The sequence below is a fragment of the Salmo trutta genome, chromosome 2, assembly GCF_901001165.1.
Source record: "Salmo trutta chromosome 2, fSalTru1.1, whole genome shotgun sequence".
Lineage (NCBI taxonomy): Eukaryota > Metazoa > Chordata > Actinopteri > Salmoniformes > Salmonidae > Salmo > Salmo trutta.
Window position 1 is genome coordinate 59,441,916 of NC_042958.1, and position 15,822 is coordinate 59,457,737.

General features: G+C 41.4%; 1 protein-coding gene across 1 annotated transcript in view; it reads left to right on the top strand.

Moving 5' to 3' along the window:
* The first annotated feature begins 2,836 nt into the window (after positions 1 to 2,836).
* itga3b (integrin, alpha 3b) overlaps positions 2,837 to 15,822 on the top strand; it is a 51,073-nt gene continuing 38,087 nt past the window's right edge. The window contains exon 1 of the mRNA XM_029708647.1: positions 2,837 to 3,180. Coding sequence (XP_029564507.1) covers positions 3,005 to 3,180 — 176 coding nt within the window. The 5' untranslated portion in view covers positions 2,837 to 3,004. The remainder of the gene's footprint in view (positions 3,181 to 15,822) is intronic.

A 15,822-nucleotide genomic window follows, 5' to 3' on the forward strand; every position in this document is an offset into this window, starting at 1 on the left:
AGTGCAAGTTATATGAGAGATCAATAATATCAGCACATCTGAACAGAAATAAAAACGCAACATGTAAACTGTTGGTCCCATGTTTCGTGAGCTGAAATAAAAAATCCCATAAATTTGCCATACGCACAAAAGGCTTATTACTCTCAAATTTTGTGCACACATTTCTTTATATCCCTGTTAGTGAGCATTTCTCCTTTGCCAAGATAATCCATCCACCTGACAGGTGTGGCATATCAAGAAGCTGATTAAACGGCATGATCATTACACAGGTGCACCTTGTGCTGGGGACAATAAAAGGCCACTTTAAAATGTACAGTTTTGTCACACAACACAATGCTACAGATGTCTCAAGTTTTGAGAGAGCATGCAATTGGCATGCTGACTGCAGGAATGTCCACCAGAGCTGTTGAGAGAGAATTGAATATTCATTTCTCTAGCAAAAGCTGCTTCCTACGTTGTTTTAGAGAATTTGGCAGTATGTCCAACCGTCCAACTGGCCATTTGTTATTCTTATCTTGTCACGCCCTGACCATAGAGAGCCCTTGGTTCTCTATGGTGTTTAGGTCAGAACGGGACTAGGGGGGTGTTCTAGTCATTGTATTTCTATGTTGGTGAGTTGTATGGTTCCCAATTAGAGGCAGCTGGTAATCGTTGCCTCTAATTGGGGATCATATTTAGGAAGCCCTTTCTCCCACCTGCTTTGTGGGATATTGTTTTGAGTGAGTGCATGTAGCACTACGGTACTTCACGGTCGTTTCTTGTTTTGTTTAAGTTTCACTAAAATAAATATGTGGAACTCCAATCATGCTGTGCCTTGGTCCGTCTCTCCTCACGACCGTGACATATCTCTTACCTTTTTAGGGATTTTCTTAAAACTGCACTGTTGATTAAGGGCTTGTAAGTAAGCATTTCACTGTAAGGTCTACACCTGTTGTATTCGGGGCATGTGACAAATAATTTTTGCTCGATTTGATTTGACAACCGCAGATCCTGTGTATGGCATCATGTTGGCTAGCGGTTTGCAACGTTTTGAACAGAGTGCCCCATGGTGGCGGTGGGGTTATGGTATGGGCAGGCATAAGCTACGGACAATGAACACAATTGCATTTTATCGATGGCACTTTGAATGCACAGAGATACCGTGACACGATCCTGAGGCCCATAGTCGTGTCATTCATCTGCCGCATCACCTCATGTTTCAGCATGATAATGTATGGCCCCATGTCGCAAGGATCTGTACACAATTCCTGGAAGCTGAAAATGTCCCAGTTCTTCCATGGCCTGCATACTCAGCAGACATGTCATCCATTGAGCATGTTTGGAATGCTCTGGATCGACTTGTACGACAGCGTATTCCATTTCCCGCCAATATCCAGAAATTTGCACAGCCATTGAAGAGGAGTGAGACAACATTCCACAGGCCACAATTAACAGCCTGATCAACTCTATACGAAGGAAATGTGCCACGCTGCATGAGGCAAATGGTGGTCACACCAGATACTGACTGGTTTTCTGATCCACGCACTTACCATTTTTTTTAAGGTATCTGTGACCAACAAATGCCTATCTGTAATCCCAGTCATGTGAAATCCATAGATTAGGGCATAATGAATGTATTTAAATTGACTGATTTCCTTATATGAATTGTAACTCAGTTCAATCTTTGAAATTATTGTATGTTGGGTATATATTTTTGTTCAGTATAAGTGACAACAATTTATTAGTTCACAATGGAATGTAAACTGAACTGTTATCTCCAAAGTCATTATTTATTTGAGGAGAAAAGAGGGGTTTCACCTAGAGCTACAAAACTGCCAGAAAGCAGAAGTGGAATTCAGCGGTTAAGGGGGTCAGTGATACAAGATCTAAACCAGGAGTCATCCGACAAAACGGCAGATATCTTGAGGGATCACATATTGCCTTGCGGTCACAATCTCACAATCGTCAGGGAGGGTGATGGAGTATGGTCTCAGGTCAGGGTGGTCTCCCGGACTCCCTCCAGTACTCTTTGGGTCCAAGAAGGGTGTCAAAAGAAGAAGAATTTGGGGGGTTGGGGGAAACAAGTTAGCAGGCTGGGGAGTGAATGTGGAGGGTGGCTCTTATCAGGGCATTCATGTGAGGTCAGGCGATGCCAATCAGTTGGCCTGGAAAAGGAGAGTCAGGAGGGAGGCCCAGCTCTTATGAAGCTGGCTCCCACAAACATTCATTAGAGACCAGTTGAGAGCTCGCTCAGTTCAGAATGACCTCCAGTCAGATAAGGCTACTCCAGCACAACAATGAGCAATGAGTCATGGGAAATAGACTGGCCAAAATCTTCTGGGATTATGCTGCACGTCTTTGTTTATAACATGGAATAAATCTAATTCAACCCGTGTAGAGAAATAAAAAGGGCGCTGTTTGTGTGTGTGACGTCTAATTACCAAACATTCGAGGAATATCAATAGCATATTTACTGATATGTCCAGAGCTCGGTATGTTTGAAAGTTAGCCAAATGCATATGGTAATGGTAGAATCAAGTATTGTGTGTGTGTGCGTGCGCGCGCGCGTGCGTGTGCGAGAGAAAGAGAGAGTCCCTGCTGTGAATTTACACAACTAATTGCATAAAGTGCATTGCCATTATCGAAGTGCTGGGCACTGCAGTGCCAACATATTCTATCAAGCCAGTAATTAATTCCACTGACCACTCACTGTACGCTTCCAACCTACCGGAAAGAACTGGTGAAAGTGCTTAGGCGACAGGTTTGAATTCTGTGTGTGTAGGCTACTTGTTCAAATGGGTGTGGAGGAGCGGACAAGAGGGAGGGGAGGGAGGGAGGAGAGGCAGACATCGACACCTAGGCAGTGGCAGTTACATCCACAAGACGAGAGGGGATAGACGTTTCTCAATGGAGTGCGTATTTTGAACCACAGCCTGTACAGAGACCTCAGCGGGGTAGAACTATTTTTCAATCCGGCGTTGATCGTGGAGCTGCGGGAAGGCATAATTGCGCGCAAGGAATAAACATGGCCCCAAGTCTATATCTCCACGGGGCCTTGGCTGTGTTTTGTGTGACTCTAACCTGCAATGGATTTAATATAGACTCACGGTTTCCAGTTATCAAAGAAGGGAAAACCAAGGGCAGTTTCTTTGGATTTGCTGTTGCCCTGCACAAACAGACGGATGGGTCCACGAAATACCTGTGAGTATCCGCGGTGTACCTCCTATGCAACTGTTCTATCCTCTTCAGGCGCCATACATTGTGGCGTTCCACTGATCATTCGATTTGGATAGGTATACTTTGTTTTGAAACGAAATGAAATGAGCTACTTAGAAGTTCCATATGTTCTTGCTCTTTAAAACACTTTTCTTCCTTTCATGTGCAAGTCTTTAATATCGGAAAGGTTCCCGGTTATTTGAAACTTCAATAGTTTTTGATGTAAAGCCTGTTTAGATTAGCTTACTTTATGAAGGTCACTAGAACACCTGTCCAAAATAAGCGGGTACTGGCGCCGTGTTTTATATTCTGCTGGCTGCAATCTAATAATTCAGTGCAACTTCAACATGTCAGACACCTGTCCGAACTCTGGAACCAGCGATCCTATACTTTCATTCAAGAGCCTCTTATTTGGTCAATCGTACAAAATGCTTAATTTATATAAACATACATAGCATATAATCTCATTTATCAGGCGTAAAAGAAACATAGGCTATAACATAGACTTCAGTGACCATAGCCTACTGTAGGCTGTCCTTGCGTGTACGCAATTCATGAAATATGGTCCGCCAATATCGCTACACCTTTTTGTACGGATAAAGTGTAGCCAATACCTGTATCCAGAAAATATTTAGGCAAACCCCTGAGAAGAAGCCTACATGTATAGTGTTGGCCGACATTACGATCACTCACATTATTTTCCACGTTTCCTCAACTTTCTTTAATTTCAGTTAAATTGTTCTCTCTCGTTAGTAAGTGTGAGAGAAACAATGGGTTCGGTGCCTGTGGTTAAAAGCAGAACGTGCTGCTCAACGAATAAGGCTTTGTCTCATTATGATAATATGAATGGTCTTAAATGGATGATGTTGTCCCTCGTTGGCTGTCATGACAATCCATACGCGTCATTCTACACAATGGTTATTACAACGCTGTAAAATGTTAATAATAATAAACATGGCACTGATTCTTGTACCCTGATCTGAACAAGAGATTATAAACCATAAACAACTGCAGAACTGTTGAATAAGATCAGTACATAAATGCTTGTTACTTATTGAGTGGGCTGTGTTTTATAGCTGCAGGCAGAGACTTCACACTCACAGGGGGCACAGATTTGTCATGTTCTTTTTTTAAAAATGGGTTGTTTCTCTGTAATTCTACTAGCCACCGAGCAATTTTATGAAGTTGGCTTTAGCTAGCCCAGATAGGTTCCCAATCTCCAAACCTCATAACTAGCTACGAAGAAGCCATTTCAGGCTATCAATCAAGTTACAGTAGCTAGCTTGTCTAACTATCTTAGCTTGTAGGCCTGCTGCCAAGGTTGGCAGACTTGAAAGCAAGCAATAACTAAATGTACTGAAAAAGACTGAAAGGAATGTGAATCTTTTACCCAGTTTCATGAAAAAAAAGAACCACCAGTTAGGAGGATACAGACAGCTCAAGAGGTATGCTTAGATATGCAGAAAAATATACACATATATATATATATATATATATAGAATTTAAAAAAAAATTAACCAAGAATTAAGCACAGTGATTATGGCTGTTTCAGGTGTTTGAAAAATGCTAAATTCTCCAATTTATGGACAAGGTAGCAGCTACTCTTCCTGGGGTCCAGCAAAATTAAGTTTATACAATTTTAAAAACATTACAATACATTCACAGATTTCACAACACACTGTGTGCCCTCAGGCCCCTACTCCACCACTACCACATATCTACAGTACAAAATCCATGTGTACGTGTGTATAGTGAGTATGTTATCGTGTGTGTGTATGCATGTGTTTGTGCATATGCTTGTGTTGCTTCACAGCCCCCGCTGTTCTATACGGTGCATTTTTATCTGTTTTTTAAATCTGATTTTACTGCTTGCATCAGTTATTTGATGTGGAATAGAGTTCTGTGTATTCATGGCTCTATGTAGTACTGTGCGCCTTCCATAGTTTGTTCTGGACTTGAGGACTGTGAAGAGATCTCTTGTGGCATGTCTTGTGGGGTATGCATGGGTGTCCGAGCTGTGTGCCAGTAGTTTAGACAGACAGCTCAGTGCATTCAACATGTCAATACCTCTCATAAAGTAGTGATGAAGTCAATCTCTCCTCCACTTTGAGCCAGGAGAGATTGACATGCATATTATTAATATTAGGTCTCTGTGTACATCCAAGGGCCAGTCGTGCTGTCCTGTTCTGAGCCAATTACAATTTTGCTAAGTCCCTTTTTGTGGCACCTGACCACACAAGTGAACAGTATTCCAGGTGTGACAAAACTAGAGCCTGTAGGACCTGCCTTGTTGATCGTGCTGTTAAGAAGGCAGAGCAGCGCTTTATTATGGACAGACCTCATCCCATCGTAGCTACTGTTGTATCAATATGTTATGACCATGACAGTTTACAATCCAGTGTTACTCCAAGCAGTTTAGTCACCTCAACTTGCTCAATTTGCACATTATATCAAATCACATTTTATTGGTTACATACACGTGTTTAGCAAATGTTATTGTGGATGTAGCGAAATGCTTGTGTTTCTAGCTCTGACAGTGCAGTAATATCTAACATATCTAACAATTTCACAACATATACCAAATACGCACAAATCTAAGTAAAGGAATGGAATTAAGAATATATACATATATGGACAAGCAATGTCAGAGCGGCATAGACTAAAGATATAGTAGAATAGCATAGAATACAGTATATACATATGAGATGAGTAATGCATAGACTAAGATACAGTAGAATAGTATAGAATACAGTATATACATATGAGATGAGTAAGATACAGTAGAATAGCATAGAATACAGTATATACATTTGAGATCAGTAATGCAAGATATGTAAACATTATTAAAGTGACTAGTGTTCCATTTATTAAAGTGGCCAGTGACTTCAAGTCTACGTATATAGGCAGCAGCCTCTAATGTGCTAGTGATGGCTATTTAACAGTCTAAGGGCCTTGAGATAGAAGCTGTTTTTCAGTCTCTCGTTCCCAGCTTTGATGCACCGGTACTGACCTCGCCTTCTGGATGATAGCGGGGTGAACAGACAGTGGCTCGGGTGGTTGTTGTCCTTGATGATCTTTTTGGCCTTCCTGTGACATCGGGTGCTGTAGGTGTCCTGGAGGGCAGGTAGTTTGCCCCTGGTGATGCGTTGGGCAGGCCGCACTACCCTCTGGAGAGCCCTGCGGTTGCGGGCGGTACAGTTGCCGTACCAGGCGGTGATACAGCCCGACAGGATGTTCTCAATTGTGCATCTGTAAAAGTTTGTGAAGGTTTTAGGTGCCAAGCCAAATTTCTTCAGCCTCCTGAGGCGCCGTTGTGCCTTCTTCACCACACTGTCTGTGTGGGTGGACCATTTCAGTTTGTGTACGCCGAGGAACTTGAAGCTTTCCACCTTCTCCACTGCAGTCCTGTTGATGTGAATGGGGGGGGGGGGTTGTTGTCTGCAAACTTGATGATTGACTTGGATGCGTGCTTGGTCATGCAGTCATGGGTGAACAGGGAGTACAGGAGAGGGCTGAGCATGCACCCTTGTGGGGCACCAGTGTTGAGGATCAATGAAGTGGAGGTGTTGTTACCTACCTTCACCAAACGGGGAGCAGCCCGTCAGGAAGTCCAGGACCCAGTTGCACAGGGCGGGGTTCGAGCTTAATGATGAGCTTGGAGGGTACTATCGTATTGAATGCTGAGCTATTGGCAATGAACAGCATTCTTACATAGGTATTCCTCTTGTCCAGATGGGATAGGGCACTGTGCAGTGTGATGGCGATTGCATCGTCTGTGGATCTATTGGGGTGGTAAGAAAATTTAAGTGGGTCTAGCGTGACAGGTAAGGTAGAGGTGATATGATCCTTGACTAGTCTCTCAAAGCACTTCATGATGACAAAAGTGAGTCATTTAGTTCAGTTATCTTTGCTTTTTTAGGTACAGGAACAATGGTGGCCATATTGAAGCATGTGGGGACAGCAGAGGGGATAGGGAGAGATTGACTATGTCTGTAAACACACCAGCCAGCTGGTCTGCGCATGCTCTGAGAACGCGGCTAGGGATGCCTTCTGGGCCGGCAGCCTTGCGAGGGTTAACACGCTTAAATGTCTTACTCACGTCGGCCTCGAAGAAGGAGAGCCCACAGTTCTTGGTATCGGGCCGCGGCGGTCGGTGGCACTGTGTTATCCTCAAAGCGGGTGAAGAAGGTGTTTAGCTTGTCCGGAAGCAAGACGTCAGTGTCTGCGACATGGCTGGTTTTCCATTTGTAGTCAATTTATTACAAGGTTTAGTTGAGGTTTAGGGTTTAGTGAATGATTTGTCCCAATACAACGCTTTTAGTTTTAGAAATATTTAGGACTAACTTATTCCTTGCCACCCACTCTGAAACTAACTGCAGCTCTTTGTTAAGTGTTGCAGTCATTTCAGTCGCTATAGTAGCTGACATGTATAGTGCTGAGTCATCTGTGTACATAGACACACTGGCTTTCCTCATGTCATTAGTAAAGATTGAAAAGTTCAATCAGGAGAAACGACAGGGATTATCCAGTCGCAGTACATTTTAATTACCTAAAGCATGACATTTCTACCTTTAAATTTTGTGGCATAGAGAAAGTTAAGATATCAGACAGGGGAGGTGATATTAACAATACTCTGAGCAAAAGAGAATGTTTTTGGATTTTCACCCTCCAGACATTATTTCCTAAAGGACTTAATGATGAAATGCCTATGTATGTTATGTTGTGAATTTGAAATATGTCCCTATTTAAGATTACTCTGATGTTTTTCATATGATGTACTCAATAATTAATGAAAACTTGCTATGTCCTCATTGTGGTTTTATGGACGTATTCAATGCATCTTATTTATACACTTTTGTAATATTTGTGAAATGCATATTGTTATGTTTGGTAGCACTTATTTATTTTTCCTTTGCCTCCAACCCCTTTCCATACGTGGAACGGATGTGGGTGGGGCTAGGTCTACATAGAGGTGGTGTTTTCAGAAAATTCACAAAAGCTCTGACGAAGGCCGTTAGGCCGATACGTAAGCTTATTAAATATCAGTGATACTATCAAGAGCAGTGTGCGGTTTTCTTTTTTCCTTCATTAGTAAAGATTGAAAAAGTAAGGGGCCTAGACAGCTGCCCTGGGGAATTCCGGATTTTACCTGGATTATGTTGGAGAGGCTTCCATTAAAGAACACACTCTGTGTTCTGTTAGACAGGAAACTCTTTATCCACAATATAGCAGGGGTTGTAACGCCATAACACAAACGCCATATACACAATTTTTTCCAAAAGTTTACTAAGGGTTGATAACAGGCTGATTTGTCAGCTATTTGAGCCAGTAAAGGGGGCTTTACTATTCTTAGGTAGCGGAATGACTTTTGCTTCCCTCTGAGCCTGCGGGCACATACCTAGGCTTAAATTGAAAATTTGGCAAATAGGAGTGGCAATATCGTCCGCTATTATCCTCAATAATTTTCTATCTAAGTTGTCAGACCCCGGTGGCTTGTCAATGTTGATAGATAACAACGATTATTTCACCTCTTCTACACTCACTTTACGGAATACTAAATTACAATGCTTGTCTTTCATAATTTGGTCAGATATACTTGGATGCGTAGTGTTAGCATTTGATGTTGGCAGGTCACCATCTGATTCAATGAATGATGGAGCTGTTTGCCTTTTTCCCCAAAATGTCATTTAAGGTGCTCCAATGCTTTTTTCTATCATTCTTTATGTCATTTATCTTTGTTTTATAGTGTAGTTTCTTCTTTTTATCCAGTTTATTTACATAATTTCTTAATTTGCAATGCGTTTGCCAATCGGTTGTGCAGCCATACTTATATGCCATTCCTTTTGCCTCATCCCTTTCAACCATACAATTATTCAATTCCTCATCAATCCACAGGGATTGAACAGTTTTTACCGTCCTTTTCTGAATGGGTGCATGCTTATTAGTAACTGGAATAAGCAATTTCATATATGTGTCAAGTGCAGCATCTGTTTGCTCCTCATTACACACCATTACTTTGTGCCCTTTCAGTTTTTTTGTGGTGCATGACGCCCCTGGCTGCAGGTGAAACAGGTGTGGCCAGGTGAGCTGTGTTACAGCCTGCCGCATGTCTGTGTGGTGAGTGCACTAAAGGTACTAAAAGGCATCTATGCCGAAGAAAATGTATCCTCAAGGGTTTAACTTATTATGGCAAAAGGAAAAGCAACTATTGATTTGCAGTGGAATACCATGCCATTTCTCTCACACACAAAAAGTGTTCCTTTGCTTATGTTCTCTTAAGTATGCTTTATATGCTTTGGAGTTTCTCTGTCTTGAACATGTACATTGCCTTCAGAAAGTATTCACACCCCTTTACCTTTTCCACATTTTGTTGTTATTACAGTCTGACTAAAAAAATGTAGATTTATTTTGTGACTGGCCTACACACCCATAATGTCAAAGTGTTCTAGAAATGTCTTGCCTACAAATTTTTACAAATTCATTGAAAATGAAAAGCTGAAATGTCTTGAGTCAATAAGTATTCAACCTCTTTGCTAAGGGAAGCCTAAATAAGTTCAGGATTTGCTTAACAAGTCACATAATAAGTTGCATGGACTCACTCTGTGTGCAATAATAGTGTTTAACATGATTTTTGAATGACTACCTCATCTCTGTACGTCACACATACACTTATCTGTAAGGTCCCTCAGTCAAGCAGTGAATTTCAAACACAGATTCAACCACAAAGACCAGGGAGGTTTTCCAATGCCTCGCAAAGAAGGGCACCTATTGGTAGATGGGTACAAATAAAAAAAGGTGACATTGAATATCCCTTTGAGCATGGTGAAGTTATTAATAACACTTTGGATGGGATATCAATACACCCAGTCACTACAAAGATACAGGTGTCCTTCCTAACTCAGTTGCCGTTGAGGAAGGAAACCGCTCAGGGATTTCACCATGAGGCCAATGATGACTTTAACAGTTAAATGGCTGAGATAAGAGAAAACGGAGGATGGATCAACAATATTGTAGTTACTCCACAATACTAACCTAAATGATAGAGTGAAAAGAAGGAAGCCTGTACAGAATAAAACATTTCCAAAACATGCATCCTGTTTGCAACAAGGCACTAAAGTAATACTGCAAAAAATGTGGCAAAGCAATTCGTGTTATGTGTTATGTTTGGAGAAAATCCAATACAACACATTACTGAGTATCACTCTCCATATTTTCAAGCATAGTGGTGGCTGCATCATGTTATGGGTATGCTTGTAATTGTTAAGGACTGGGGAGTTTTTCTGGAGAAAACAGAAATGTAATGGAGCTAAGGAAAGCCTGGTTCAGTCTGCTTTCCATCAGACACGGTGAGATGAATTCACCTTTCAGCAGGAAACCTAAAACACAACTCCAAATAAACACTGGAGTTGCATACCAAGAAGACAGTGAATGTTCGTGAGTGGCCAAGTTACAATTTTGACTTAATTCTACTTGAAAATACCTGGCAAGACCTGAAAAGGGTTGTCTAGCACTGATCAACAACCAATTTGACAAAGCTTAAATAATTTTGAAAAGAATAATGGGGAAATGTTGCACAATCCAGGTGTGGAAAGCTCTTAGAGACTTACCCACAAAGACTCACAGCTGTAATTGCTGCCGAAGGTGCTTCTATAAAGTATTGACTCAGGGGTGTGAATACTTATGTAAATTAGAATTTTATTTAATTTTCAACACATTTCCTAACATTTCTAAAAACCTGTTTTAACTTGGTCATTATTGGGTAATGTGTAGATGGGTGAGAGAATTTGTATTTATTTAATACATTTTAAATTCAGGCTGTAACACAACAAAATGTGGAATTAGTAAGTGTATGAATGCTTTCTGAAGGCACTGTACCTTGCAGTCATTATAAAATGCAAACAGGGGTTTGACACACATTACTTTCCACATGTGCCCAGGCCCATTTCACTCAACTGAGACCTTGGTTTGTGTTTTGCAATACAGTGTTCATTGGCCTTGGCCAGTAACCAATGCATGTATGTTGTTATTACCGAAGTGCTTGTATGGAGTAATTTACATAAGAAAAAGTAAGAAATAATTAGCAATTGAAATAGCATCAGCCTTCAGACTGTTCCTTTTTCATTCATTTCATTAGGAATTTTTGCCTATTTGAATTGGTGGTTGCTTCTGTAGGCAAGTTAAACTTGCTCTCTCCTAACAGCTACCTATTTGAGTTTCTAATAGATCTCCCTCGAAACAGCAAACACTGTTGTCTTTATGTGTGCTCTTTGAAGAACCCTAGACTACCTCAGTTGTATTTAGGACTTCCTCTTGCCAATTATACTGGCCATATCGTTCTGCAGCATCCACGAGAAGTTGAGTTCTTTTGATCTCGGAGTTTTGTTTTGTACTCGTCGTAATTGCTAGTAATTTCTTGCGTGCACTAAGCAGGAAAGAAAATTGTAAACCAAGCCCTGCACTTCCTGTGAGCTAACAGTGGACGCGCAGAATTGGGAATTGATGACTCCTGCCTTCGTCCGATTAAGCCCCCACCTATCTGTTTCATGTGCTCTAAGTGGTGGATTGATGTGTTAAACTGAGAGTTCGTTCTTGGTCAGTCAATGCAATGGATGGTTGTGTCCTGCTGACACTAGATCGATGCACCGTCTTTGCTCTGGCCCCTGAGGGATGGTGTCGTCGTCCAGAAGTTGCAATATAAGAAGGGGACCACATGGCCATGGTAACGAGGCTGGAGGCCTGTGGGACTTGGTGACAAGGCCCCTGTTTGGAGCTGTAACAGATTTATCAGTATAGAGGAGCAGAAGGAGTGGAAGACCCTTCAGCCAAAATGTCATCAATGGTTTCACCTTAGTGCAGTATTATTTACACTCTTAACCTAACTCCTTACCTTCAAAAGAGCTCATCCCACTGAAGTCATGATAGATTTATAACAATGCATAAATAAACTACAATATGTTGTGTAAGTATGTTAGATGAAATATCAGTCTTTATTCTATGCCATTCGTGCAAATAATGTGAACCAGCATGCTTTTGTAACGTAGTCTACCATATTTACTGTAGGATAAGTTAATTTGGCATGTTTTTGGGACAATTCTGAAGAGACACAAGAATGTTTAAGTTAGGGGGATTTCCATGTCCTGTCTGTTCCATCTCTGTGTTGTCAGGGCTTTACAGTATGGGTCTGTCTAGTGTCACCACACTAAGGCCTGAGCACAAAGTTGTTCATTACACACATTTCTCCATTACTAGAGAGAGCATGTGAATATGGGAAAAATGTGTGAGGGCTTAATAAACCAACCAATCACGACATGTATAACATTTTAAGTGGGCATTTGTGTATGTATGTCAGGTTAAAGGGTTTCGAGACAATTTGTCTCATGCAATGGAAAAAAGAGCTGAGATGGTTTTAAAGGAGTGGTCACCAAACGTTTCTGAGCTGGGATCACTTTCTTAGTCAAAATGCAGGCCAAGATGCAGTATGGTTAAGGTTAGGGTTAGGTTTAAAATCACATTCATTTTAAAAAGATCAATTGTAGAAATAGGCGAGGTTTATAACTTTGTGGCTGTGGTAACTAGTCATGACTCAGTCTCAGCGGAGAGCATCAGAGGGACCTCCTCTCACCGTTGGACCATCCCTCACCTCATCCCCCTTCGCTAATACTGACCCAAAAGGGGAAACCGTCTTCGAGCTGAGGGCGAAACTCGAGTCACACCGCATTATTTCTGGCTCATGCAGAAATTCATGTTGTTACTCCTATGACCAGAGAAAGTTAAATATTCCTCACTACTAAAAATACACACAGCCGCTAATAATAACAACCCAAGGCTATCGATACACTTTGCTACTCCACTAATAATAACAATGCAAGCCTATCAATACACTTTTCTACTCATTCATTGAAGCTGCAGTGCTGGTTGCAGCGCAAGTGGAGAAGCGCATTTCATAACAGTGTTGAATAAAAAGTGTTGATAGTGCTGAATAAAAACTTAAACATAAACTCACTCATAAAACAGCAGCTCTTTGCTGTATTCTTTGACAGTTTCTCTTTAGTCATGGTTTTAGACGTTTTGTAATCACAGTATCAACTTACTTTGCTGTGTGCTAGAAGGAAGCTGCGGAGTGCAGACACGGTGATCTGAGCAATCCGATTGGCTAGCGGTAGGCCTATACTGTAGGTACACTTGATTTGCTCTCCAGGCACGCCGAGTAGGCGGAATTTGTATCATCAGACACATGAAATGGTTCAAAATGGGCACACTTCACCTACCCGGCGTGCAGGGCAGCTGAAACAAGCGCACCTACTGCTAACAGTGCGAGACAGAAAATAGAAGGAACACAAGGCTTTATCACTGTTGTTTTTATATACATTTTTGGAGATCGACTAGGAATGCCTTGGAGTTGCCAGTTCGCGTTCGACCATTTGGTGACCACTGGTTTAAAGTGAATGCCATCATCCAGTTTGACTGATTCCAGGACAGTACTTAAACTCAGGTGAAGCAACGAGATTTGAGAGTTTCTCTGGCTATTGTGGAGAAGCTTGATGGCTATAGAGAAAACCCAGACCCCCCCCCCCCCCCTCCCCCCAAGACAAGATCTGGTGCCTGGATAGCGTTGTACGTTCCTCACACAGTACCTGTACCTGCCTGAAGCCAAATATGGCACTCTTCCTTGCACCCTCACCCCTCCCTTCCCATCACATTCACCACCCGCTTCAAGAAGGGAGGAGGTAGCAATGCTGTCAGCTGGTCTCTGATTGGCTCCTTTCAGGCCTCTGACCCATGGTATGCTTGGAATGTTTCACCTTTCCCTGTACACTCGACTTGCCAGTTTGCAGGTTGGGACATGGATGGAATGAGTTTGGGGGTAATTCACAATTCAGCAACTCTTGGATGTGTCTTCTATCTTCTGTCTTGTTCAACCTTCAACAGTAGACAGAGAAGTTTGTCTGTCACTTCTCAACCTAGATTAAGTTTATGAACCACAGCACTCCTAAATAGGCCAATCAATGGTCATAATTCCTCAAGTCTCCAAGGCTTTTTAATCAGAGGGGAGAGGTGCAGTTTAGCAATCTCATCTCTGTCTGAGGGCCGTGGCCCCTGGCCATGAAAACTCTGCCTTTTAGTTTGATGGGGCCTTCCCCTATTGCTCTCCTCTCTTCACTGAGGTGTAAAGTACTGTAGATTGCTGTCAGACCTTTTATAGACAAACTGCAGATTCGCTAACAGATTTCCATGTTTGAAAAAGCATTGCGCTTCGGTTCAGTTCAGTTCACTTACTATACCTTCAGAAAGTATTCCCTCCCCTTGACCTTATCCACATTGTTGTGTTACAGCGTGAATTTAACATTTATTCAATTGAGATCTTTTGGTCCCTGGCCTACACACAATACCCCATAATGTCAAAGTAGAATTATGTTTTTAATTGTTTTTACAAATTAATAAAAAAATGAAAAGCTGAAATATCTTGAGTCAATAAGTATTCAAGCCCTTTGTTATTGCACGCCTACATTAGGCCAGGAGTAACATTTTGCCTAACAAGTCACATAATAAGTCACATAATAATAGTGTTTAGCATTATTTTTTAATGACTACCTCATTTCTGTACCCCACACATATCGTGTCTTCAGAAAATATTCATACTTCTTGACTTATTGTAATAAGGGTCGTCTAAAGGAGACCAAAATGCGGCATGTGAAGTGCTCATATTACTTTTTAATGAAAACACTTAGCAAAATAACAAAATGACCAACAACAGTCCCGTCAGGTACAAACAACGAAACGGAAAACAACCACCCACAAAACCCCATGAAAAACAGGCTGCCTAAGTATGGCTTCCAATCAGAGACAACGAAAAACACCTGCCTCTGATTGGAAACCATACCCGGCACCAACATAGAAAATACAACATAGAACGACAATCTGGACAACCCACATAGAAAACAGAAAACCCAAAATACATAGACAAAAACACCCCCCTGTCATGCCCTGACCAATCTACTATGGAAAAATGACCTCATTCTAAGGTCAGAACGTGACACTTATTCCACATTTTGTTGTGTTAAAGCCTGAATTCAAAATGGATTAAATAGATGTTTTTTCTCACCCACCTACACCCAATACCCCATAATGACTAAAGTGAAAACATGTTTTTAAAAATGTTTGTAAATGTATTGGTTGTCTAGCAATGATCAACAACTAATTTGACAGAGCTTGGAGAATTTTGAAAAGAATAATGGGCAAATGTTAAACAATCCAGGTGTGGAAAGCTCTTAGAGACGTACCCAGAAAGACTCACAGCTGTAAACGCTGCCAATGGTGCTTCTACAAAGTATTGACTCAGGGGTGTGAATACTTACGGAAATGTGCTATTTTTCTATTTCGTTTTCAGTAAATTCACAAAGATTTATAAAGACATGTTTTTGTTTTTTTCATGATAGGCTATTGTGTGTAGATGGGCGAGAGAAAAAAATCAATTTAATCCATTTCATTAATCCAAGTCAAAGGGTATGAAAACTTTCTGAAGGCGCTGTGTGTCACCTCCCTCTCTCGCTGTGCTTAGGCTCAATGTAAACTAATATCAGGATGAATGGTTGTACATTACACACAACTGCCTGGCCTACTTTTTCC